This window comes from Physeter macrocephalus, chromosome 20, assembly GCF_002837175.3.
Source record: "Physeter macrocephalus isolate SW-GA chromosome 20, ASM283717v5, whole genome shotgun sequence".
Classification (NCBI taxonomy): Eukaryota; Metazoa; Chordata; class Mammalia; order Artiodactyla; family Physeteridae; genus Physeter; species Physeter macrocephalus.
The window spans coordinates 67,691,423-67,717,613 of NC_041233.1; the positions used below are offsets into that span (position 1 = coordinate 67,691,423).

General features: G+C 45.3%; 1 protein-coding gene across 29 annotated transcripts in view; it reads left to right on the forward strand.

Annotated features, from left to right (window-relative positions):
- TCF7L2 (transcription factor 7 like 2) overlaps window positions 1-26,191 on the forward strand; it is a 206,969-nt gene that overhangs the window by 152,664 nt on the left and 28,114 nt on the right. For 24 of the 29 annotated variants that reach the window (XM_024121314.2, XM_024121316.2, XM_028482066.1 and 21 more), the window contains 3 exons: window positions 20,094-20,226; window positions 22,520-22,622; window positions 24,633-24,719. In XM_024121314.2, coding sequence (XP_023977082.1) covers window positions 20,094-20,226; window positions 22,520-22,622; window positions 24,633-24,719 — 323 coding nt within the window. The remainder of the gene's footprint in view (window positions 1-20,093; window positions 20,227-22,519; window positions 22,623-24,632; window positions 24,720-26,191) is intronic. The other 5 variants (XM_028482064.1, XM_028482070.1, XM_028482067.1 and 2 more) reach the window with 1 other exon arrangement.

Consider the following 26,191-nt stretch of genomic DNA (forward strand, 5'->3'; position numbering starts at 1 on the left):
GGCTGACTTTTCATGACAACATGCCATTAGAAATTGCCGTCCTGTTGATCAATCCTCTCGACATGACAGATTTGCCGCAAGGCCTGGCTCTTTGAGCGCCAGCACTGTGGCTTTTCCCTCCTTTTTTCCTGCACTAATTGGTGAAAGTTTTTTTTACTGTGCTAGTGGCAGAGGAAATTCTTTTGAACGTTGTCACAATCAAGTGTTGACTTCTTTAGAATTGCAAGTAGGTTAAGTGAGTATCAACGTGGGGGGGTGTTGGAGGAGGGAAAACACTAACACAAAGTTACTACCACCTAAATTTTATGATTAGAGTCACATTGGAAAACAAACTAATTGGATTACACACACACACACACACACACACACACACACACACACACACACAAATGAAGGCAAGTATTATAATCATGGTCCTTTTAAACTTTCGTTATGATGTTTGGTCATTTTGGGGGGCTCCAGTCCTGACATTAGGAATCGGGGAAGATACATTGTCATGTTGATGGAGGGAAATATATCCGTTCTAACTCCTTAGTTTCTTCCTATAATAAATGGACTCAGAATAGCAATATCACAGACATTACATAACATGCTGTAAGTCAAAAGGGATCCATAAAGCTTCTATTAGTGGAGCACATTTTACTCTGAACTACCAATGTTCTTCTGTCCAGAATCAACATACAGAGAATAACCTCTTGGCAAAGGATTTGTTCTCAGATATTGATTCTTCACTGGAATATCAAAAGATACGATTCTGCTTAAATTTTGCTGTTCTGGTTGTATATAAGATTATTTTATCCTAGACTATAACAACCTTTCGTATTATTTAAATCTAAACTTCTCGGTGAAACTGAGAATTATGATGCTTATCTTTCTTTTTAGAGAGAATTTGAGTTTGAAACTTATTTTTAACAGCAAGGATTCAAAATTCTTACTGAAGGAATTTATAAAATTAATCTATGTTTAAAGACATATTCTTTGGTGATAAAAATAATTGTTGGATGAGAAGTTTTGTTTAACCAGATTGAGTGAGAATTTATGCGTATATGAATTTTCCAGGTCACAGAATCTGTGTAGTTCCTTCTGCTTCTTGACCATATACCATTACAGATAATTCCTAATTGAAAAAAAAGTAGTGGAGGGTATGAGACCCGACAACTTCACTGTGGGTTTGTGGTAACTATCAAGAAGAAATTCTACACAAAAATAAGGATTTTGTACTGACTTGTGATATAAACATAGAAACCTTGTGTACAGAGGAGGCTATTTCTATTCCATAGTAGATATTTACTAGGAAATGAGAATTACAGAATACAAGTTACTAAGATTATGAATGGAATTTTTAGTTTTAATTATTTTGGTTTTAAGTACAAAGTGGGAAGAAGGCAGTATAACGTTGTCTGGAATTGCCTGGGCCCCCGAACCCCTTCTTAGCCATCCCAATTGCTCCAATTGTTATGTTATAAGGGAGAGAAGTGCAGAAACCCCTGTTGAAAGAAGCATCCATTCATATAATTAATTTTGCCATTGTAAAAATCATTTGTAAAATTTGCATTATTAACATTATCAAGTCACTAGTTGGTAAGACATCAGACATGACGAGAGTGAAGGGCAGCTTAGGGAGAGCTGGGCTTTAAACCCTCAGTAGATCGGAGTTAGGATCAAAGGCGCTTGCTTTATGTGGCTGTGCTAGACTTTGAAGTCCTGACTGCACCTACAGCACTCATTTCATCAAGTTCACTGGTGTCTTAATAGCAGATCAATAAGTTTCAAAGTCGGAGAGTTAATTTGATACTAGTGCTGATGCGGTCGTGCTGGGGAAGCCGAGAGAGAGGCAGAGAAAGCTGCCTATTAACGACTCCAGTACAGAGCGCGCAAAGATGCAGATTACCGATCTATCCCTGACCCTGAAAAGACAGGCTCTGGCCAGGAATGGGGAAGCCGTGAATTGATAAAGCAAGGGGTCCTTAATTTAGACATCTCAGGTTATCTGGAAGCTAGTCCACGCTTGAAAAATCTCTACTTGGATACACATGTACCTGTGTGTGCACAGTGTCCGTTTGGTAGAGATAAACATGTGACCGTGGAAACGTGCACGCGCACACACGCGCGCGCGCACACACACACACCCCTACCTTTCTAAAATAAAAGGGGAGCTTTGCATAAGGACCACTGTAGGTTTTCAAGGGGTGTTGTGTGCAGGAGAAAGGCACAAAATCTGTTTCTGGTTTTTAAAGGGAGCTTTGAAAGTATGCTTACATCATAGCGGGTTATGCTGATTTTTTTAAGTGGCATTGGGAATATCTCCTGAAGTGAATAATACCTAATAGGCAATAATAATTTGACACAAGTCCATTTTGATCCACTTAAAAAAAATAGGGAGCTCTTCAGGAGAAGTCGTAGCCCCAAGTTTCTTTCCTTCTATGTAGCATAACTCGATGTGTGTGCAAACAAATGCGATTCTTTATTGAACCCTATCTCCGTTCCCTTACAAGGGTTTCAATCAAGTCTCCTCGTTTTTATGATATGATACATTTTTAATGATATGTTCCCTCATTTTTATGATATGATACATTTTTAATGATACATTTGTTGGACATGAAGTAAACCAATAGGTAAAGGCACGGGAAAATTGAGAGAGAATAAAAGTTGGGTCAAGGGCGAATGTTTTTATACATGTTTGGGATTTTTCTTTGTTTTCAATGGTTTGGTTTAGGGTCTTCTTAAAGGATAAGCATAAACATTGTGGGGTGTGTGGTAGAGATGACATCAGTGGCTATTGCAGGAGGGGATTTGGGGAGAGGTTTTTTTTTTTCTTTGTGCCAAGGGGAGGGTGTAAAGATACAGAGTTCAAAGATGCAAATCGCGAGAAAGTAGAAACCTTAAAAAAAATTTTTTTTTTTTTTTATAAGAACTTCCCCATCTGTATGTACAGCACCGGCTTCCCAGCATCGAAGGTCAGATTCACACCCTTTTCGAACAAAACTCTAATTTAGAATGTTCATCTAAGGGTTGATAATGGTATTAGAAGGCCAGTGGGGTGGTCAGTGGGTGTTGTAGATTAGCTCAGTGGCCATTGCGGCTTTACCTAGACCCCCACGATTCATTGGGTAGATTAACCATCACATCTGTCATTTTATCCCTTTTAGTTCTCCCCTTTTTACCACATTTAAAATACGAAGAGGGGGGTGGAAATATCATCTCGAAGACAATTTATATGGAGCAAGCCAGTGAAGCACGCTCTTCCTAAAACGTCTAAGAAATCGCCATATATATCTATGTGTGTATATATGTACAGTATAGTTATATGTGATATAACTTTGCATGACATAGATGTTGAAATGATGTTGGTGAATTCAAATAAGTTGGTTATGCCAGGTAAGCTGCAAGTTTTTAAACTTAATTCCTTTTAATTAGTCTTTTGCCTGTCTTCTAGAGAAGGTTCTGCGTTTTCCTAATCTTGTAAGACATTTTCCGCTACTGAGCTGATGGCTCAGGTCATTAAGCTTCGGTTAGTTTAATTTCTGACAAAACTTCCATTGCAAGTTTGCGGTGCCATCAGTTAGACAATCTTGGCTCGTCAGGAGGGTACCTGGATACTCCTCTCTCTGTGATGGCGTTCCGGGATCTGCAGTGTGTGTTGAGTGGGCTTTCGTTGAGTTGTGTTGTTTTCTGTGTGTTTATTGCAGAAAGATTGTCACTGTTAAAGGGAACTTAAGAGTTTCTGTAAATGCAATGGTTCGTCCTGAATAAAGTGAGAGAGACAGTGCTTGGAATCTGGGGAATAGAGGTGGAAGGAGCTGAGCTGATGAAGGTGTTTCTTGTCAAATTTGTGTAGGAATTATTTACTGTGCTGTCTTTCCTGAGCTGCTACAGTAAAAGTGAAGACATGGAAGATTATCCCAGATGGGACGAATCGCTCGTTCTCTGTTCTTTTTTTTAAAGAGGAAAAGATTTCAGAAAGAAAATCGTCTTTTTCTTTAGAACAGTGTGAATAAAATCTGGACAGCTGTCGAAAAAGATATGCCGTCTGCATTTTTTTTTTTTAATTTCTAGCCGCCACCATAACTAAATAGCTTGAATAGTACATCTTTTTTTTTCCCCTTCATACATAATGATCTCTACTTCATTAAAAGCGTATTAATCTGGTTCCCAGTCTCTTGGGAGACACCTTAAGATGATGATATTGTGGGTTTTTTTCCCCCCCAATTGTTAAAAAAAAAAAAAATTCTAGCAGATTTGGTCCCTGTCAGTCAGAAATAATTGTGTTCTTAATCTTGTCCCTGATGGATGACTCGGAGTTCAGCAACGGGCCGGCTCCAATGACAAATACAATATTAATATTCATTAACTGCTTTGACAATGCTAATTTTGATGCAGTAGTAAAGGGTCTTCCAAAGTTAGCGGCCAAAGCATCAGAGCTGCGCAAGGTGGCAAGATAATTTGTGCTGGTTTGCTGAGCTGAAGGCTTTTAAAGTCTATAGCAAAAAGCTAGGTACCACAAACAAAAAAGAGAAAGGGAAAAAAGTTCTGAAGCATTGGAAGGCAGGGCTGCGGAAATAATACGATCACAGTCCGCTAAAAAATTTGACACCTCTGATGCAGTTTCTTTGAGTGAAATTTCTACAAAGTTGCAACAAAAAAGCGTAGCATGGTAAGTCAGCACATTCTTGATTTTGTTTAATCTTTTTGATCTTTTCAATTATCGCTATTTGAAGATCAATAGTCATTTTTTCCTACGATGCTTAGAAGACGCGCAGCGGTGGTTTAATATGTGTTAGGACCATTTGCTTTAAAGGAACATATCCACAAGTTTTCGGTAGGTTTTTTTTTTTTTTAAGTTAGTCATGGAAAATGTTATACAGTAAATTGTTCTGAATTCTTTTACATATTGGTGTTTTTAATGGTCGATTTTGACTTTTGTATACCCCCCCCAACCAAAAAAAAAAAAGAATTCAGCAAGATAATTAAGCTCTGGATGTTGTCAAGAATTTTGAGGGTACTTTCAGCGAGCAAAAAACTTAGGAGAGAAGTGGTCCTCTAACTTGATCTAAATTCAGTTGGTTCCCCCCCCTCCCCCCTTTCCTTCTCTGAATGGCATCAGATAGCTATTAAAGCTTAATTTCACTGGAGAACTGCAAAGCATTACTTTCGCCAACTTAGGTGAACTTCTTTGGACTATTGAAATTGCCTTTATGTTTGCCAAGTCGGCAAACAAAATATCAGGCTTTGTTCTTTTGATTGAATGCCGGGTTGGGGGAAGAAAAAAAAAAAGGAGTAAGAAAGCCCTGCCTTTTCTTTTTCTTTCTTTCTTTTTTTTTTTTTTTTTTTTTTTTTTTGTTAAACACTCCTCCCTTTTTTGGGGGGTGGATTGTTGTGGAATCGGGGGAGATCCCAGTTACTGTGCCCTTCCCTATCAAGCGAGGTAATTCTGTGAATGGAACTGTGCTTGAGCATCCTGTCTGGCGGCGCTGCTGGTGTGAGCTGCTCCCCTGTGCCGCGGGTGCGCCGCGCGGCTGCAGGGCGGGTGCTGCCCTCCAGTGGAGCCTGCGGCCGGCGCGGGCCCTGGGCGGCCATCGGGGCGCGCGGCAGCATGCCCGCGAGCCGGCGGCGGGAAGGAGAGCCCCGCAACCCGCTCTAGATGGTAAGCGGCCCCGCGCGCGCGCGCAGGCGGACAGGCGGGCGGGCGCGCGGGGCGCGGAGGCCGGCCCGCTGCGTCCCCGCGCCTGCCCCGCCGCGTCCCGGCTTGTCCAAGGCCGTTGCAGGCTCCTGCTCTCAGCCTCCGCAGGGTTCGCTGTCACTTTGCAGTAACTTTAAGATTGATGTCCCTTGACTGGTAAGGTGCCCGATGGAGTTGGTCTTTTTCGTATTTTTTTTTTAACTCCTCTTAAAAAAACACACACAACGAAAAGAAGAAAATGACATGACTTTTTCATTCTGAACTTCTAGCCCGCGACTATAAAAACATGCTTTATGATTATTGTTTAACTCGGACGTGAATATTTGGGAGGGGGGCCGTTGTTTCTTTTCGCCCCAGCAAGTTAAATTCTCTTAAACGCGCCACCCTCCTGGCTCCCCTCCTCTCTGGCTCTAAGACCCAAACATTTTCCTAAAGGATTCGCATTTTTGTACTTTTTATATATTTTCTTCCAAGACCCATTTCCTCTCACCTCCGTCTCAAGCTTCTTTATTTAAAACAGCAAAAGCAGAAGTTTGTTGATGATGTGGATGAGGACCGCGGGCTGTAAGTGGGCAGAGTCCCTCCCGTTGTCTTACTTTATTTCTCCTCCACGTGATGGTTAATTTCATGTTGAAAGGAAGGTCTCCGGGGGTTTTTTGGGGGCTTTTTTTGGTTTTGGTTTTGGTTTGAGGAAGTGTTTTTAAAAAATAATCCTACAGAACTTTGCAGCCTTCTATCACCTTGCGGGGGTTTTTTTTAATGGAAATGTTCTAAACGTGGGTGTACTTCTGACACCGGGGCACCTTAGGGACCGCCTCCGAACAGAGCAGTCGGACAGCAGGTATCTGGAAATCGTTTCTTAGGAGGACTTAGTTTGAAGAACTTCACAAGATTTCCCTGTCCTTTTTAAGGAGGAGGAGGAGGTCTGCCTGGAATGTGTTGGCTCATCTTGCTGTTTCCATTTTCCTTGTCTTTTGAGAAAGCCAGAGTGTAAATTTCTAGTCAAAGTTGCCCATCCTGTTGGCTGCACTTTATGAGTTATTGTTGCTGAATGATTGGGAGCTGTCCGTCAGCGGGAAAGGAACTTGCAGTTTACTTAAGAAATTGCATGTGTGACAAAGGCAGCTGCCGGAGTGTGGTGGTCCACGTGAATAGAGGGAGGGAAGGCAATTAGGGGGCTGTGTTGGGGCTTTTTACTTGTCAAACTGGAGCCTCATTGCTTTTGTTACCTCCATGTAAAGGGAAATGGCAGGGTTTTGTTTTGGTATTAAGGGCCTTCCTTAAAGCTTGCTGCCTGACACTTACACAGGAAGGCCGGATAAGTCCAGAAAGAGGGGCCACGGAGCAGTATTTTAAAAGAGAAGAGGAAGAAAATTAAGAAGCCTCACTTTTTTGTTATCTTGAAGCCCTTCCAGCCCTTGTGTTTTTTTTTTGTGGAAAGGGGGCATGGTGGGTGGGGGCCTGGCTCGAGGGTTATTAACTTGTCCGGTGTATTAACAGATTGCTTAAAGACCCACATCATGAAAACAGCCCTGTGGGTTTGCAGATAAACAGCTGGGCAGTCGAGTCGGTAAATTAAAAACATCTCCTGTACGTTAGGTGTCTCACGCCAGAAGAAACCGAATCTTTGCCACCGGTCTTGCTTCAAGCAAGACAGGGCCGGGATCCCATGTGGCAGTAGGGGTGTGTCTTACCTGCATGCAAATCAGAGTCGTATGTTTGCTTTTGAAGAGGGCGAAATGATTTAATTAACACTCGGGGTGGGAAAGGACCTGAAAGGCGTTCTGGGTGGCTTCTGTCCTCTGCAACTTTCTTGTGTCGTTAACCCCCTCCTGGAGCAGACACCCTCCCACACTCCCCTCCTTCATGGAAAAGAGGACGATTTCAGGCCTATGATGGCTGAGTCTCTCAACTCCAATTAAGTTAAACCCACACGCATGTACCCGGCCCTGGAACCTAGGAGAGACCCCGGAAAAGTAAGTCGGGTTGGTGGGACTCAGGGATCGCCTTTTCTCTTTTCTCCTTTCTCCTCCTCTCCTCTCTCCTCTCTCCCTCTCCCTCCCTCTGTCTCTCTCCCTCCGTCTCATTCTGAGGAAGCTCACAAAACTCACAATCAAAAAAGCAAGTCAGCCTTCAGACTACTGGAATGCCAGTGAACACAGGAAGCTTCCGTTCTTCTGCTTCCAGAGAGGTCAGTTGAAAATCTTTCAGGCGCAGTCTGTTACTCTGGAAGGAAAAGAGGGGTGTGTACGCGTGGCTGGCAAGGCCCTACCAAGTGTCACTCCCGTGTCACTGTGACAGGAAAATACACTTTCCCCCTCCCTCCCCCTCTCCCATGGCAGCCCTCTCCCTAAGAAATTTGTTTTGAGGGATTTGACAATCTTGCAGATAAAGTGCCTGCCTACTGCATCCGGTTGATCATTTTCCCTCACGGCTGACCGTAATTTCTTAGCTACTCTTAGCGGTAGCTCTGTCCCTGCTGCCCAAGGTAACCGGTGAGGGAGGGGAAGTCTGCTTAGTTGCCCTGAGCTGGCTGGGGAAGATGGGCCTTCCCCCTTCCTTCACGGATTTCATAGTGGTACAGAGTAGAAACTAGGAGCAATTTCTTTTCATTAACTTTTAAAAATTTAATCTGCAACCAGTCGAACTAGATTATTCGGTTTCTTTTGTTTTGTTTTGTTTTTGGTTTCTGAGGCATGTGTGTGGAAAGGGAAGAATCAACAAAATAACTGCAGGCATTGTGAGCGAGAACTTGGAGCGTTTTGAGTACCCCAGGGCAGAAATTGGGAGCCATCTCCATCTTTTAAGATGCTTTTTTTCAGCTCTTTAAGTGCAAGGAATAAAGGGAGGGGAAGCTGGGAGGAAGAAGAAAAGTGAGAAAAGCAATAAGGGAGGAGAAAAAAAGCTGGCCCAGTCCCATCTTGAAGGTACAGAGAAAGTTTTTTTTTGAGGTGGAGAGAAAGAAAACCAAAGCTATTATGTACCCTAGGGATACCATCTTAGTGGGAATGGAAGATTTGAGTGGGAAGGGAGGCACGGTGGCCTCCGGGCTCACTCTCTTCCACCAGTTGGGCAGTTGGCACCTCAATTTGAATTGCTGGGTGAGTAGTGGGGTGTGTGTGTGCGTGTGTGCGCGTGTGTGTGTGTGTGTGCGCGCGTGTGTGCGCGCGTTCGTGTCCTTGCTTATGGTCTTGACCATTAAACCTTTGTGCTTTTTTTTTTTTTTAATTCAGACGGTGGGAAGGAAAAACAAGACAAGAATAAATGGTCACCTCAAGCTGTGCTCTTTCACTGTGTACTTTTCATAGTGGTTTTTGGGGGAGGGGGGGAAAGGGTTAAAGAAAAAAAAAAAGATGGGGAGGAGAGAAAGCTTGACTTTCATCACAATCCTTATGGTTCTATAGCGATGCAGACCTGGCTCCCCAAGTACAAGTGAGCTGGAATCTGGAAAAAGGCGGTGGGATTTGGGATTTCTTCTAACAAATAATTTTTTTCCGCTTCACCCACCAGGGTGGGCTCCACTGGAAGAAAGAGAAGGAAAAATGACATGCCCTCATAGAGGAGCATACTTTGGAAGCTTGAGACATTTTTGAGCAATAAGGCTTTTCCAGTAGCAGGGCTTGTGTAAACTGTGTATTGTGGTTTCATATTTAATGCTAACTTTGTGTTGCTATGTCTTTGGTTGTATTTATTTTCAATCTCCAAATTTAGATGCTGCTGGCCTTTTAGGGCTCCAGTCTTGCTTGCGGTGTTTGTATTTTGTAAACTTAATATAAAATGTGTTTTGGAAACCTGAGCAAGAGACTGATGACAGCCTATTGTGCTGTTAATGATTAGGAAGAAGGCCCTTTTGCAATACCAATTTGGGGTTTAGAATACTTGATACTCTCTTCAACTCTCGGTCAAATTCTTTGCCACAGGCTGTTAAGGGCATTCTCTTGAATTCGGAGGCGATTCCTTAATTGTCTTTATTATTGCTTTTGTTAATATTTTGTTGTTGTTAAATGGCCAAACAGAAACATTTGCAGTGGTCAGTCAGCTCTTAGATCCCATATTTGGGGGGAGAAGGAATGAAATATACTACACACTGGAAGAGTCCTTGTGTTTTCAGAATCATGAATTAAAGTCCTATATATGTCACGTTGAACTATCAAGGTGGTAGATAGTTCTCTAGTTGAGCATGAAGGAATGACAGATGTATGTCTTGGTTTTCCTTTCTGGCTCTGTGCAACTTTCTAGTTCAATGTACAATTGTGTAAACCGTCAAGAATTGTGGCGAAGAGAGTGCAGGCTGGCACTGCAAGTGTATAAATTGTGTTGCCACAAATTTCCCACCCAGCACAGCCTCCTGTTTCCAGATTCCTGAAAGGTTCCAGACCTTTGTTTACTCAAATTACTTGGGTTACTTCATAGCGGTCCTGCTGCTTTGGGGATGGGGAAACCTCCATTCTTTATGGCTTATGGGAAGGGAGTTCCTTTGAAAGGGTAAATTCCCGACTCTGATGATACAGATATTATGATCTTTGTATTGTCACAACAGGCTGCTGCCTCCCGTGTTTTCTGGAAGCAACAGAGCCTGCAACCTTGTATTTTTAGGGAAACCTCCCCTTTGTGGTTTGGGGATGGTGGAGGCCTGGCTGAGCTATGTCATGGAATTCTTTCCTTCTGCAATATTTTGGAATGTGATGAAATCCTGACATGCCCTCCAGATTACATACTCCTGCACACATTTGAAGGCTTTTTTTTTTTTTTTTTTAAGTGAACTTTGCCTGGGTCATTCCCATGTTACCTTAAACTTTCGACAGCTGCATTCAGAGGGGGTAGCCGTGCTGTGTCCTCCTCACCGCACTGCATTTCCGTGTCCTTTTACGTGTATCATTTATGGAGGCTATAGATGTCTGTTAAAGAATGCCCATGTTTGGGACACTAACGGGGCAGAACAGAGCAGAAGAATGCAGCTTTGCCTTTGCTTTCCGTCTTCCCTTTGGTCTCTCTTTGCTGAATTCCTGCCAAATCCGGGGTTTGGCCATTTGTATCCGTGGGCCAGTGAAAATGTCCATCCCTCCTCTCAGTTCACCTGTTCGTTACTAGAGAGAAATCTACCTGCTCTCTGAAGGAAACTTACCAGACTCATGTAACAGACATGGTTTTCAAATACCATCTAGATTGGAAAGTTAGGCACAGGGTGTTTAAGAAATACGAAAGGCATTTTTATACAGCTGTTCATTATAAATACATTAGAAAGGTGGTATCAGATTTTGTTCACTCCTTCTTTCTTGAAATCCCCAGGATGTAATAACCATTATGTACTTAAAACTTATTCTAAATCAAAATTGGTGATTTCCTTTCCATCTTATTTAGGAATCCCTAGATTTGGGGTTGTTGTGTCTGCGGGGGGTGGGGCGGGGGGGAGATGGTCTGGAAATCATTATTTTTTAAAAAGTTGTTTTAAATTTGAGCTTTTGGATTTCTTCATTTGGAATAGGTTAGTTTTATTCCTGGCTCTGTTTTGAAAATCGGCTCTCCTAGAAACAGCTGTACTCTCTTACCCAAGTCCCAAACATTCCCTGCAAACTCGGACACTTAACAAGATTGATTATGCTATAACGCTAATCATTTAATGCCCAAGTAGTAGAAAACTATCTTGCGGGAGGGTGGAGGTTGCCATTGCTGAGGGATTACTTCAGGGTGGAAGCGGCTGGTCCTCATCTCTGAGACCTGGTGGAGGATTAGGATGGTCCGAGGGCCCCGTTGTGCTGCCGTACCCCCTCACTCCCCTCCGGGATCCCGTGGCAGGCAAGAAGAAAACCCTGGGAACTCCCTGGTCAGGGGCGAGCCTGCACCGGGCGGGCCAAGACTTAAGCTCGCAAGTGCTTTAAAGGTTAGTTGGGGGAAGCACAATGGGATGCTTTCTTTTTATTGGAAAATAAATGAGAATGAGTGGAAATGAATTATATTTAATGAACTTAACTGGAAGTAATTGTTCAAGAGCCTGTGAAAGCACAGCTTTGCTGGGTCGGGCCAGGCAGCCGGAGCACATCTTTATTTTCAAGGTTGAAATGTTCCCTTTCGTGTGTCCGCTCCCCACCCTAACACCTCCAGCCCCCCTCCCACCCTCCCCTCCTCCTTTTGGGGGATTGAGAAAAGGTCATTAAGAAATGCTGAATTTGGCCCCTTAGACCCTTAATGCTTGGCAATCTGTTTGGTGTGTTACCCGCCGGGTTGTTATATTATAGAAGGGGCAAAACAAACAGACGAACAAAAAAACCCCCCAAAAAAGACCCAGAAAAGGCCAAGAGCTTAGGATGGTTTGTGTTAGTTCTATGTATATGCATGTATGTGTGTGTGAGAATGTGGATGAAAATTGGCTGCACATTTATTCTCTCCCTGCCTGCCCTGTTCAGTCATTTCCCTGCACGAGGAATTTTAATGCCTGTGTTAGTACAGGAGGAGCTATGAGTCGGCAGAATTTCACAGACGCTGGGAGAATCTTCTCTCTCCCTCTTCTTGCTGTCTAAATGGATTTGATTCCAGAGAAAGAAGGGTTGCGGCGGGGAGGGAGAAAAAGTCAGCCATTGATAATTCACAAAACAAATAAGCAGCACCCTGAGCGTCAGGCTCTGGTGGTTGTAGAAGCTATAACTTTGCAGCCTTATGCGCACATGATTCAGGCCAGGTGATGCAGGCTGGATGATGCAGGGTGATACAGGCTATAGTTGCAGAATGGGTGTTTCTTTTTTGGCATCTCCTAGGTAGACCTCCTTTCTCTTAACCACCTCATTTCTTCAAGCAAAACTTTCTCGGTGTTATTTATTATTTCCAACAGGCAGTGCTGTAGCCATCAGTAGAAGTCTCGCCCAAGGAAACAGTGCCCCCTTAGCTGGGGGCAAGGCCTTAGAGTGGAGCAGTGTCCAACCATGAACAGCCCCTGCACTAGGTGGGTCCTCGCTGGCTGGGCTTCGGACGGCTGTGAGGGGAGAGGGGCAGAGTAAAGGGTGGAGAGCAGCCCTTCAGGCCGTGGTGGATGTCCGCCCGCCACCCTTCCCCTCTGTGCGTGCAGGAGGTTGACGGGACACAGTAGCGAGATGCTCAGCAGATAAGTGAGGCTGTGCGCACCGGCCTGGATACAGACTTCTCCCTGACGTCATCATCCCAGTAACTGAAGTGGCTGCTCCTTGTTGATGCAGTGGGTTGTTTAGGCAGGAAGGTTACCGTCGCTGACCCTTCCACTCTGGTTCATAGCCCCCCGAAATAGGACTAGTTGAGTCATCAAGGGGTTGTTGATGAGGAAGAAACAGCCTCTTCTCACCCCAGCCCCTCCTCCTCAACTGCTCCATGACTCCAGTGACTAGCGGCATCTATTAACGTTTTGCTGGTCGCCACTGACCTTGGTGCAGCCACAGTAAGTGGCATCTGGAAAAAAGTGCATAGAGATGAGCCATAGACCCATTTTTCAGTGTAAACCTTGAGTGAACTGTGTCCCTTCCTGATGCTGATTTCAGACCCTGGGAGGGCCGGTCATCTAAGACCCTGAAGACCCTTCATATCCACCCTGGGGAGGGGAGAAGGCTGACAAATGCTCCTCTGTGCTGCTTTTGTTTTATTGTGCTGGCCCCGTAAAGGCGCTTTCTGGCCCCATTTTTCTTCTTCAGAAAGGGAGAGCCATAGGGGAGTATTTGAAGAGGAGGGCCGGCCACCCGAGAGGCCAGGGCTAGCAATGGCTCTATTTGTTTTCAACGTCTGTTGATTAATAGGTTGCGGGGTGAATGGTGAGCTTTCATTCCCTTTGGCTTCCCCACGGTTAGAGAAGGTGGAGGGGTTGGGGTGAGAGGAGGGGGATCTAGAAGGGCCTGAATCACTCTTTCACTTGCCAGGTTCCCGATCGAGAGCAACATTTGGTGGACGGGTGCGTGGGTGCTCGGCGATGAGGGTGGCACGGCCAGAACACCGGGCTTAAGGGTCCTCGAGGGGTCAAAGGTCAGCCACAGGGGGTGCCCCCTCCCCACCCCTCCCACTGCAGTAGGATGAATACTTTGGGTGGAACGGCTTTGTGCGCTTTGAGGGCTGTTAAAGGACCTTTTCTTTCTAATTTCACTATTCGGTGCTCAAAACCCATAGGGCTTGATGAACAGAACCGGGGGAGAAATGAGTAACAGCCATTCCTCCAGGTAGAAGACATAAAGCCTCAACGATTTAAAGTCAGATGAGGATTTTGGTTCCTTTTAAATAGATAATGTTTACTTCATTTAATAAGTTCGGGTTTTTAGCTGACTTCTTCTTTTCTGCCAGAACTGACCACATCTGTCACCAGAATCCTGCTGGGCCCCGATATCGCCTGTGTCTGTATTTGAGAAGCAGAAACATGCCACTAAATGTTTTACACCCCTCCCCCCATAATCCGCCACATGGTGTAAGAATCCCTGCTAAAAACGCCCCGTGCTCCATAGCAAGGGTGTGCCTGGCTGAGGCGAGGAGCCCTGAGCTACTCCTAATGGGGGGTGGCCAGGAGCGCTGTGTGCTGACCTGGTCTAGGTTCCAGAGGCTGGAAGGTGGGAGTATGGGGGGCAAATCCCCTTATGAGTCCTGAAGCATCTGTGTCCGGCTGGGAAGGCTGGCCCAGGCTGGGCTTCCTGGGTGCAGCTCACTACCCCGCCTGGCAGTGAACCCCGTCCCAGGGCTCGTCTCCGCAGACGACACAGCAGCAGGAGGTAGAGTCAGACAGGTGAGCTCGCAAAGCCTGCGACCTGGGACAGGTTTCCTCACCTGCTGGGTGAACTAATAACAAATGCACCTACTTCATAGGTTTCTTTGTGAGGACTGAATAAAGCCTGTCACACTCAACACAGGGGCCAGGCTCCATGAGACGTGGCAGCTGTGAGCTGCGCTGGTGTGAGCCAGAGAGGTCTCGGTCAGAGGGCTGTCCAGGCAAGGGGTCCTGAGTGGCGCTCTGGGTGAGTTTCAGGCGCCGGTAGTGCTGGTGTGTATGGGCAGCTATGGCCTAACTCCCTGACCTCGTGTGGAATATTTTAGGAACGTTTGCTGTTTCTTGTGGCTCAGAGAGCCCCAGTGCTCATCATATTCTTTCAGGCTTGACTAGCAGCAGCTTAAGCTCTCCATGCAGCCTCCCATGATGGCCACTCTCACAACCTTGAACTGTAGTTAGCTGTCCCTGGAGGTAATGATTTCGCACCCCTGGGTAGTTTTGAAGACACATATTTAATATTTAGATAAAGCGCTTTGCCTAAGAGGCACCTGGTTTTATGTTCCAGTTGTTTGCCTTGAACACCGGACTCTGTAGAAAGATAAAAGAGGGAGGAGATACATATTTCAGCCTGTTTACCCCACCAGCACTCCCAGCAGACATTGTAGCTTTAATTTAGATTTCCTGGATGCGTTTCTGGAAGGTTTTCCATGTCCCTCACAAAAGGTACTTTTCACACCTGAATTTTCTTAGGTTTGTACAGTTTTGAACACAATCCTTAAAGACCTCTTTAAAGAAGTGGGAGCTGTTCGTAGCGAAGGGGAAAGTCTAAGGGACGTTTCCTATTTGGGTGGTTGTTGCGTGTTTCATTTATATCAGCTCCTGCTTCGAGGCGCCCTCCCCCTGATTCTGGAAGGACCTTGGTTGTCATCGGATATTCTTATTTAACTTTCAACTCTTCTGTGACAGTGTTGTTTATTAGCATAATAAAGTGACCGTTTTTCTCATAAGACATAATAAAATATATTTATGGACCAAGCATCACATTTTTAAGAAGGGCATGCACCTGAGGGAGGGTGGCTGCAGGACATCTGTGTACTCTTGCCCCGCCGTGCACATCTTTGCCTTTGCAGTAAGGAGTGCGGTCTGTGACTGCGTTGCCCCCTGTGAATTTAATGACAAGAGACCGGAGGGGTAGCAGACGTCACCTTCAGTGTGCCCTCGTTGTTAGTATTCATTGGACTGTAGTTTTCAAAGCTTCTTTGCACGGCGTGTGTGGACGTGCCAGGCACTGTGCTAATACGCACTTTACAGGCATGATCTTTTTTAATTTTCACGACAACCCTATTAGGTAGACACAGTTCTCATCCGGAGTTTACACAGAAACGAAGGCCTGTGAGAGGTTACACAGTTGGACTGAAGTAGGATTTAAACCCGAGTCTTCCTGGAATTCTCAGACTTCACTCTTGGTCACCGTGTGCAAGCCAGTGGGCTCTAAAACCATTTTTTAAAGACGCTGTTATAATAAGGTATTGGACTGAATGGTTTCTGAAGTGCTCTCCGCCTCCCCAGCTCTACTCTGTGATTCTGAGTAGATGCCATTTAAGAGCAGCACCATTTACTGAAATTAATCTGTGAGGCTGGCTCTATCTGTCCTGCTCTTCTTCTGATGCTTACTGTTGCAATTTGGTGGTTCTTCTGCAGTTTATGAGAGCGTGCTCCCCACTCCCACAGGCTGGGCATTACAGGGGACACAGAGGTCTGCAACACATCGTCTTTGTCCTTCAGGGACTTAGCTATGGTGGCACCAAGAAAGGTTATCGCGACCCCAGCAGTGGACATCATATGGTGCAGACAGAAAGGACTGAGGGGGTCTGAGGCTGGAGAGACATGGGCATTTTCTAGAAGGACGTCCTCCCATCGTAAAAGCAGTCCAGGTACAGGCAGGTTCAGTGGGAGTGGCAATTAGACCCTGGTTTCTGCACGTATGACTGCATCTCCCTGTGCTTGCTTAGGAACCGGCCAGCCTGGAGAGCCGTGTGATTGTATTGTTTCTAGGGACTTGCCTGTCATGCAGTCACATCAGAAAAGAGTTCCATGTCCCAGTGGGACCTGCATCCCCCATCCCAAAGCCAGGCAGCAGTTAAAACTTCAGTTCCCTTTACCCTCCTCTGACCACCCCTCCCCATGCTACAGAGTTTTGACTGAACAGGAAGAAACCAATTGGCTAGTAGGCTGAGATGTGCAAAATAATATGAGAGTGATGGCAGCCAGAACAGGTGTCCAACTTTTGTTAGAATCCCCTTGATACGTGTATCTAACGGGAAGAGGGAGAATTTTTCTCACATACCTGTGAACTTCACTGTTGCCCAAATGCTGTCTTCATCCTTCAGTGGACAGGTAGAGAAAGAGGGTCTCCCCAGCGTTTCCCGCTTGGAAGACAGCCATGGAATTTGCACTTCTGAACCGCAAACAGAACCGTGCCATCCGGCAGCTTCTCCCGAACGACAAAAATAACAGTAATAATAAGCCACCCTTCCTGTGCTTACCATGTGGCAGGTTTTGTACTAAGCCCTTTCCATGGATTCTGTCAGAACTAGGACTCAGTTCATGATTAGGACTCAAGTCTCTTAACGTTTGTGCTTGTCTGGGATCTCGTGGTTCTCTGGTCTAGGGGTCATGGCTAAACAGAAGAGACACCTGTGGTACTCCATAGGCAGACCCAAGATGCCTGGGTCCTGAGCCCAGACCTACCGAATCAGGTCCCTCCTGAGAGATTTCTTAGTATCAGGGATCCAAGCTCGTGATAAGCATCCTGAGAGATGCTTGACTCAACCAGAGCTGGGGAATGCAAGTCTCACTGCCCTTTTCCCATCACACGTTTATACACTTGTTTTCTTCCACTGATTGTGGTGGTCTCGTTCCCTGGAAGTCCTTCAAACTCCTAAGTGACCATCTTCCCTCCCTTGGGCTATCTGTGGTTCTTCCCACGGGTCCCACAGTTTTTCCACACTTATTTTAAACTGTCTGGGACTGGTCTGCTTTCTTTTCCTTTTTAAAAATAAATAAATAAATTTATTTATTTTTGGCTGCATTGGGTCTTTGCACACGGGCTTTCTCTAGTTGCGGCGAGCGGGGGCCACTCTCTGTTGCGGTTCATGGCTTCTCGCTGCGGTGGCTTCTTGTTGTGGAGCACGGGCTTCAGTAGTCGCAGCTCATGGACTCTAGAGCGCAGGCTCAGTAGTTGTGGTGCACGGGCTTCAGTAGTCGCAGCTCATGGACTCTAGAGCGCAGGCTCAGTAGTTGTGGTGCACGGGCTTAGTTGCTCCGTGTCATGTGGGATGTTCCCAGACCAGGGCTCGAACCCGTGTCCCCTGCATTGGCCGGCGGATTCTTTTTTTTTTTTTTTTTTTTTTTTTAACTTATTTATTTTATTTTTGGCTGCATTGGGTCTTCGTTACAGTGTATGGGCTTCTCAGTGCGGTGGCCTCTCATATTGCGGAGCACAGGTTCTAGGCTGGCGGGCTTCAGTAGTTGTGGCTCGCGGGCTCTAGAGTGCAGGCTCAGTAGTTGTGGCGCACGGGCTTAGTTGTTCCATGGCATGTGGGATCTTCCCAGACCAGGGCTTGAACCCGTGTCCCCTGCATTGGCAGGTGGATTCTTAACCACTGCGCCACCAGGGAAGCCCTGGTCTGCTTTCTTTCATTTCAGCGGGTGTGTGTCTTTCCAACCAGATAGAAAACTTCTAGAAGGCAGCAACTGTCATTTTCCTTTCCTCCTAATGGTCTCCACTCCATCTGATATGTTTGTCTCTTGCTCTTTTCCCTCTCCACCCCAGCACACAGTGAGAGCTTATTTGTTGGTTATTTTTCAAGTTGTCCTAAACAGAAATGGTTCCTAAAAGACTCCTCAGTGCATGACCGTGAGATGCTGGCACTGGCCTTGGAGTGGCTGCCCTTCACTCGGCTGACTTGGGCCATGTCCAGACCTTCATAGCTGCTGACGAAGGAAGTGTTACTGGGTGCTTTTAATTTCGATGTTGTGATTGCAAAATGATAGTTCACGATACAAGGCTCCCATGAGCCACTAGCTACCGTCTTTCTCTGAAAGTGTCCAGTTGTTTATAGGAATCATTAAACCCGGCTGTTGGGCGTGTTGGCTTCTTTTTCTGTGTTTTTTTCCGGGAGCATTTAGGAAAGCCATATTTTTCTTTCCAAACATACCCATGAAAAAGTTAGAAGTGCCTTTTAAAATGCCCTCCCCACAATTAACTGTGGTAAGAAATACTCTTACTATATCACACCCCTTCTTTCTTCACCCATTAGAAACGAAAAAAAAGGACAAGAAGAAAAACATAGAGAACTAACTGCTTGGTGGTCCCTGAACTCAAGAGGCGCTAGTGGGCAGCACTGGAACCTTCCTTCTTTTCTTTTAATGCAATTCCTTTTCCTTGATGTTAATGCAAGTTGTGCCTTCCTAAAAGTAATAAAAGGAAATGAAGACACGTTCTAAAATGAAACTTGACTCTAATCCATTCATCATCTAATACTAGCCTCTTTATCTTTGCTGGTACCTAATCTGGTTAAATGTCCCTGTTGTAGGATTTTAGTGAAAATCCTCTATTGGGAATAGGGTTTTTTGCAATTGGATTACTCTCGGTAAATGGCCCAGTAGTTCGCTTGTTTCAGCTTAAGTTTTTCTTTGTGATCTTGCTGGGCTGAGTTATAGCGTCTCATAGTGGGCGGGGGAGGGGGTGGTGGAGACTAGGATGGGGGAAGGAGCAAAAGATCATTTGGGAAGGCCTGGTCATTGCAACTAGGAAAATCTTTAAAATGGTTTTCTTTCTATTTTTTTCTCCTTCTCTCCACCTAGCAACTCTTCCCAAACATAAAAATGCCTTGTACTTTGTTTTCTAGAACTGCCCATTTCTAAAATGCATACATACCTTTTATTAGCCCAATGCATCAGCATCCAGTTAATTTCTTAGCATTCCCCGTGACTTGCTAATGAGATTCCTAATGAACCTGGGCTGCTGTAATATGCATAAAATATGCTGGTGCTCGCCTGGCAGTTTAGAGCTTTCTGGTAAAGTTCACACTCCCAACCAGACCATGAGTGAGGCTTTTCATCCTTGCTGTCTGTAAAGGATTGTAGTTTGCCCACTGGTTCTAAGGGGCCAGGAGGGGTTCAGAGCCTGGGGTGGTGGATAAGGAGGCTGGGTGGGTGGGATTAGGGCCCTGCCAGGTTTCTTGTAACCAAGGGTTTCCCTAGCCGGTTTTCCTAGCCGGTCCCCTGTGAAGCCTGCCTGCCTCCTGAAGGTCCCTCCCGTGGGCCCTGGGGTAGGAGATCCCCGCCACCTGCAGGAACACAGTAGGCCTGGGGGATTAAAGCCCCCACTCCCCATTTACCTGCTGATGGGAAGAGTGCAAACTCTTGGGCTCCATGATGGGGTCGTGGTGGAGAAGGTATTTGAAAAGCCAGGCCCATGGGGGGAGGTAAAGACTGAGGTGCACCTACCCAGAGAGCTGAATCACAGCTGTCTGTTATTTTAGTACATGGACCAGGGCCAGGGCGGTGGGCGGAGTTGACTGCATCTTACAAAGTCCAGGTTGGGAGGGTGTGGGGAGTGGTCAGGGCATCCTGAGGGTCGGGAGTCCTGGGCTGTCGGAACTGGCGTGACGGTGTCCTTCTCTGTTCTTTCCCTCCCTGCAGTCGAACAAAGTGCCGGTTGTGCAACACCCTCACCATGTCCACCCTCTCACGCCTCTTATCACATACAGCAATGAACACTTCACGCCGGGAAACCCACCTCCACACTTACCAGCTGACGTAGACCCCAAAACAGGTAGGCCGAGCGCTTGGGTGCAAAGAGAGTGTGCTGGTCCCAGGGCCACCAGAGGACCTGCTGGGGAGGGATGTTGACTTGGGGACTGGCTGCAGTGGTGATGGGGAGGCTCCTGTTCCTCTCCCGGATATTGACAAGGAAGCTCTTCAGGGAGGCCAGAGCCTGGTGAGGGAGTGGATCTCTCCACCCCTTTGGAGGAGTCCATTTGCAGTGCTAAGGATCTCTTCAGAGCTCCGGGTACGCCTGCAGGGGCTGTCTTGGGAACCTGGCTATGAGTCACTCGGTGATTCTTAGGAGTGGCATATGACTTCAAGAGCCTCGAACAGACTCGGAGGCAGTAATAGTTTTGGAGGCATGTCATGGACTCCTCCTAAGCTCCTTGGGAGTATGAGAGCCCTAACAGCATGTTTCCCTGAAGCCCCAGTTCCTTGGTGGCTAAGGGACTATAGTCACTTGACGATGACTTGGGTGCAGCCTCGAGAGACCACATCACTGGGTTCTGCATTCTGTTTGCTGATTTCTTTGAGTTCTTCCCCCCCTGCAATATCCTAGGTATTTATTATCAAGCCCATTTTGCAGATGGGAAGACCCAAGTCCAACATGGTTTCCTCATTGCATCACGGAACAACCAATAGGGTCTCAGGCAGAAGATGCCACATTACTCCAGCTTTTATACTTGTCCCTCCTTTCCATCCCACGTGCTTTTTCCCTAAAGAGGAGAGAGGGAGAAGACGAGGTTACTTATAGCTCCCCTGCAACAAGGTAGAAAACAAGGTGGGGTGGTCTTGGGAGAACAGCTAAGGCCAAGGGTGTGTCTTTCTGGCTGGGTGATGCACTGGCTGGGGTTGGTTTCTCTTCCCAGCTAGTTAATTAGAAGGATGGATTCAGAATGGCTATTCCCATGTCACTTTGTCGGAGGGAATCGTTTGGTGTTGAGCTGAGGTAGACTGCCTGTTCAGGCCGCCGTGGCTGCCCCTGAATGAAGCCACACATTAGCTGGCTTTCACCAGCTTCTGAGCCCCCTTTGTGCTCGTGCGGGACCGAGCCTGGTGCTTGGATGGCTGGAGGAGGCCGCCAGCCGGCCCCAGGCTCCACGAGTGAATGGCAGCTTCAACGTCTCATTTAAATAATGGTAGTACAGGGAATAGCTTTTAAATGGTTATCGTAAAGCATATGATTAACGTCTGCGGACTGTTTACTTTTCCTCTGCGAATGTTCTTTCAAGTGTGCGAATGGCTTGGTGTAGGGTCCAAGCCCAGCTAATCTGTTTGGTTTTTGTAATAGAGAGAAAGCAATGTCTGCATGAAAATGTCACCCGGGGAGGCTTAATTTACAGATTAAAAGCTTCCTGAAAGAATTTTTAAAAAAAATGAAATAGTTTTCATCCGTGAACACGCAGCTCATGCCCTTCAATACTGTTTTAATTCTGAGGAATTGTTCATTTTGCTTCCCACTTGAGCTGCGTGGATCTGCTCCTCTGGGTCCAAATTGCTCCCAGCCCTCTTGATTGCTAAGGATTGATTGCAGGATGTGTTCCTGTGGAATTAATAAGTGTGCGGTGGCACGGACCTTCAGAACTCACTCCTCAGCCCCCGTGGTCCAGCGGTACCCAGTCAGCGGGTGGGTTAACTCAACGCCAGGTGACTTGGTCCTCTAGAAAACCAGGCTCTAGAACTGAGTGTACCAGGCCTCCAACATCTCCTGGTCTGTTCAGTTCAGATTCTGCCTTGGATAAGATGCCAAGACACTGTGTGAGTTTCTCCTACAGCTCATCTTCAAAGTGGAGTTGGGCACATTTAAACAGAATTAACTTTTGTGAAAGAAGGCAAGGGTAACCTTTCTAAGTATATTAGAAACCAGAGGAGTAACTCATGCAGGTAAGTCATTAGAATTAAAAGGAAGGAGGGAAGGGACAAGTAGTGAGGACAAAGGGATTTAATATTACTTGATCCCCTACTGTGTGCCAACCCCTTTAGATTTTTTTTTTTCTTTCAATTCAAATAATCATACCAATCACATAAGGCAGAAATACCCAAGCTGGCATTTTCTGAGTTTGTCTGCGTTTAGCCCAGTGTATGATCCATCTAGAGTGACATAAACTTTTCAAGCTGCGGCAGAGGGATAATGAGATGAAACTTACCGACAAGTTCTTAGGATGAGAATCATGAAAAGAACCTCATGCTAGGATTACAGAGGCAATGTCTCCCTTTATCCTTTACCTGTTCCCGTCACCTGACAGTTTCTCTTTCCTTCTCTCCCTCTCTTGTACCTAAAATTCTGCTTCTTCTCTCAGGAATCCCACGGCCTCCGCACCCTCCAGATATATCTCCGTATTACCCACTATCGCCCGGCACTGTAGGACAAATCCCCCATCCGCTAGGATGGTTAGTACCACAGTAAGGAGTTCCATTTTTTAATTTCCTTTTTTGTTTCTTACATGGGCATGCTTATTATTTATTCTGTGCATGTATGTTTGTGTTTGTAGAAGACAGAGTTGGGGTGGGAGGGCAATGGGGAAGATGCTTGCTGAAATGCCCTGTGGAAAAGCAGGCAAGCCAGTAGCCATTCAGGTGGGTGATGTAAGAAAAAGGCTGTTGATACTTGGCGTTCTGAACCCATGGTCCCCAAAGGCCCTAGGTTCTTCTCTGTGAACAAAGGTACCCTTAAGGTACTTGGGGAATTGCAGAAGACCCTGAGGGCTTCTCCCCTGTGAAGCTGATTGTGGCTCTTCTGCTGGTGGCAGCCCAAACTGGAGCCCTGTCATTGGATGGAGGCAGCAGGGGAGTGAGTGCAGGCACAGCCTAGTTTTGAAATCTGGGGGTGGGAGTTGGGGGGGTTATAACTCCACCCCCCCATCCCAACCACCACTCCCAAGATTGACTACCACAGTGGGAATTTGTGTCTATTGAGAAGCTCCATGTTATTCAACCAGCATCTCTCTGAGAGTCTTTGCATGTTGAGTGCTTCACCTAATTTTGAGGGGAGCGGGCGGGGTAGCTGGAATCCTCAGTCCAGCACATGGGGCCTTCCTGAGTGTCAACCCTAGGTCCTGGCAGCGCCCAGTTCATCAAACTGCCTTTTACAATTTGTCTACCTATCGCCCGGGCTTGCTTTTATAGTACCACCTGTTAACCTTCCTTAGATAACTTGAAAAAATGTGTGTTTTAAAAATCACAGTAGTAACGCCTTTAATGTTGTAAGCATACTCTGTGTGTGTGTGTGTGTGTGTGTGTGTGTGTGTGTATGCATGTGTGTGATATGTGTTTTACGATGGTGTGCTTTTGTATATATATTTCTCCATGTTTATCGGTGATCTCTACTCTTTAAAAAACACAGGACAATTTGTTGAATCTTAACAGGAATAATTCCTGGTAAGACTCTCAAGTTTGGGTCTTGGGGAAGACATACTTTTATAGCCTTAAAGAAGATACAGTTTTGGAGTGGTTCACCTCCTCCCCCCAGTTCTACCCTGATTTCTCTAGTTGAGCATATTCTACACTTTAAAAACAAACAAACAACAAAAAAAAACCCATCTTGTATTATGCAGTAGCTGTACTAAATACCAACCCTGGGCCGAGTTTCTGTTTATTTTTTGCTCCTTAATTTTGTTAGTAGGGGTGGACATGGATGGGAATGTGTGTCCTATTTCTTCTTCAGTGGGTGGAACCATACCTCCAATCGTCCTCAGTCATCACTTGCCCCGTTCAGCTGATGGAGAGAGATTTGAAGGATAGATAAAAAGGAATAGCCAACTCAGACAACCCTCTGTCAGAAAAAGTTGTGTGTCTTTCATGAGGATGCTATTTTGCATGTTGCTGTATTTTTTAATTATTGTAATGAGGTGTGATTGTCTATTGGTTACCCACAATTCTTCTTGGGGACTCTCCCCCCGGTAACTCTTGTCAACACTTGTTAATTTGACAAAAGGCTACAAATTAAGCTCTGTTAATTTAATGTTTTCTCACCGAGATCTAAATACTGAAAGAGGCCCAAAGCGCAACTGAAGTCCTTTGATTCACTGTACTTTATTTTGGTATAAATTTACATTCATTATTGTTTTCCTTTGGATGTGTAGCCCTCAATTAGTGTGATGGCTCCATTAAAGCAAGCGAGACTTCGCCTTTAATTATTACAACAAAACACCTAGTTTCAGCTTGGGGAGAGGGTCTCTATTGACATAAGCAAAGGTTATAAAATTTAATTAGCCATTCCTATCAGATTTATGGCATTCAAATTGTTCTGTGTTTCTTCCCTTTGATCCTTCCTGTACAATCCCCAAGATTTTTGTTCTGAGAAAATGAGAATAAAGCTTACTGTGCAGAGAGAACTTTTCCTTTTTTCTTCTTTTCCTTTTCCCCACCTCCGCCCCTGTTTTCATGCTCTCACTGTGTACCCCCTCTTTGTAGGCAAGGTCAGCCAGTGTACCCCATCACGACAGGAGGATTCCGTCACCCCTACCCCACAGCTCTGACTGTCAACGCTTCCATGTCCAGGTGAGTTCCAAGAAAGAGGGTGTTCAACCAAGGCCATGGGTCACTTCTCAGAAAGTTCTCTAGATGCTCCCAGACCATCCAGGGACTGCTGCTACGTGTAGTTCTAAGGGTATAAGACCCACGGTGCGTTAGGCTTTCCTCCTAGAAAATACTGAAAAATTGCCCTGAACTTCCCAGGTAGACGATGGCAGACTTTCAAGATTGAATTTCTGAGTCAATATATTTAAAACAAACAAACAAACAAACAAACAAACTTAAGAAGGCAGGAAGAAGTAATTAGGACGGGTAGAGCTTTTTAAAGTGTTCCTTCTCTGTTGCCCTAAACCAGGTAAGAAAGGAAAGGGTTCAGGTAAGTTTATTATTATACAAAGAAGAATTTGAGGAAAGGTTATCAGTCTTTTCAAAGCTCCAGACTCTTAAGCATCAATAAGAAAGGACACCCTACTCCCCCCACCCCAACCCAAACACACCTCTCTCTGAAGTAGCAGTGTCCAGTAGAAATACAAGGTGAGCCTTATATATAGGGAATATACATAGGGAATTTTAAGTTTTCTAGTAGCCACATTTTTTAAAAGGAGGGGAAAAAAACCCAGACAGTTATTTTTAATGATATATTTTATTCAACCTAATAGTCAAAATATTATTCATTCTGACATGTTATCACTGTAAAGCAACTATTAATGAGATTTTACCTTTTTTGTATTTCGTTTTTGAAATCTGATGTGTATTTCACAAGTACACCGTATTTCAGTTTGGCCTGGACACAGTTCACGTGCTTAAGTAGCCACATGTGGCTGGTGGGGACCACGTTGGCCTGTGTAGCTCTAAATTTTTGAGAGTTAAAAAATCATATGCATGTGTACATGCACATATCTTTCAGCCTGTAGATGTATATATAACACATACACACATATATCTGCATACGTGTACCTAGCTCTTTCTAATCCCCGTGTTCTCCTTTTCCCCCTTCTAATTAATTCTGGCTAATTTTTCAGCAACTGCTAGTTTATTTACAAACTAGTTGGCAGCAGTATGTTTAAGTAGTCACTAATTGCTCCTAATGATAGTTTTATTTTCTGTTCATCTGATTTTCAGTCAAGTTAATTAAATCGGTGGAGGTTTAGACTTTCCTGACGGGCTGCAACAACTAATCCATTTTGAGGATGGCACCTAATTAAATCAGCATGCGTTACACGGCAGAGATGCCATCTCTGTAGCCAGCATGAGGACCCAAGACCAGAGGAAGGGTTGGAAAGTCAGGCCAAGATGCCTCTTTTCCTACTTACAAAACAGTGATTGTGGTGGAGGAAAGAGTGAGAACCACAGTCATTAAGAAACACCAACTGTAGCATCTCTAATGTTTGTAATTATGCCATGGGTATCATGCAGCTCATAAAGATCCATGTCCTATATGTGATAAATCATCTCAATTTCTAAATCCACACCAGTATCGGTTAGGCGGGAAAATGCTT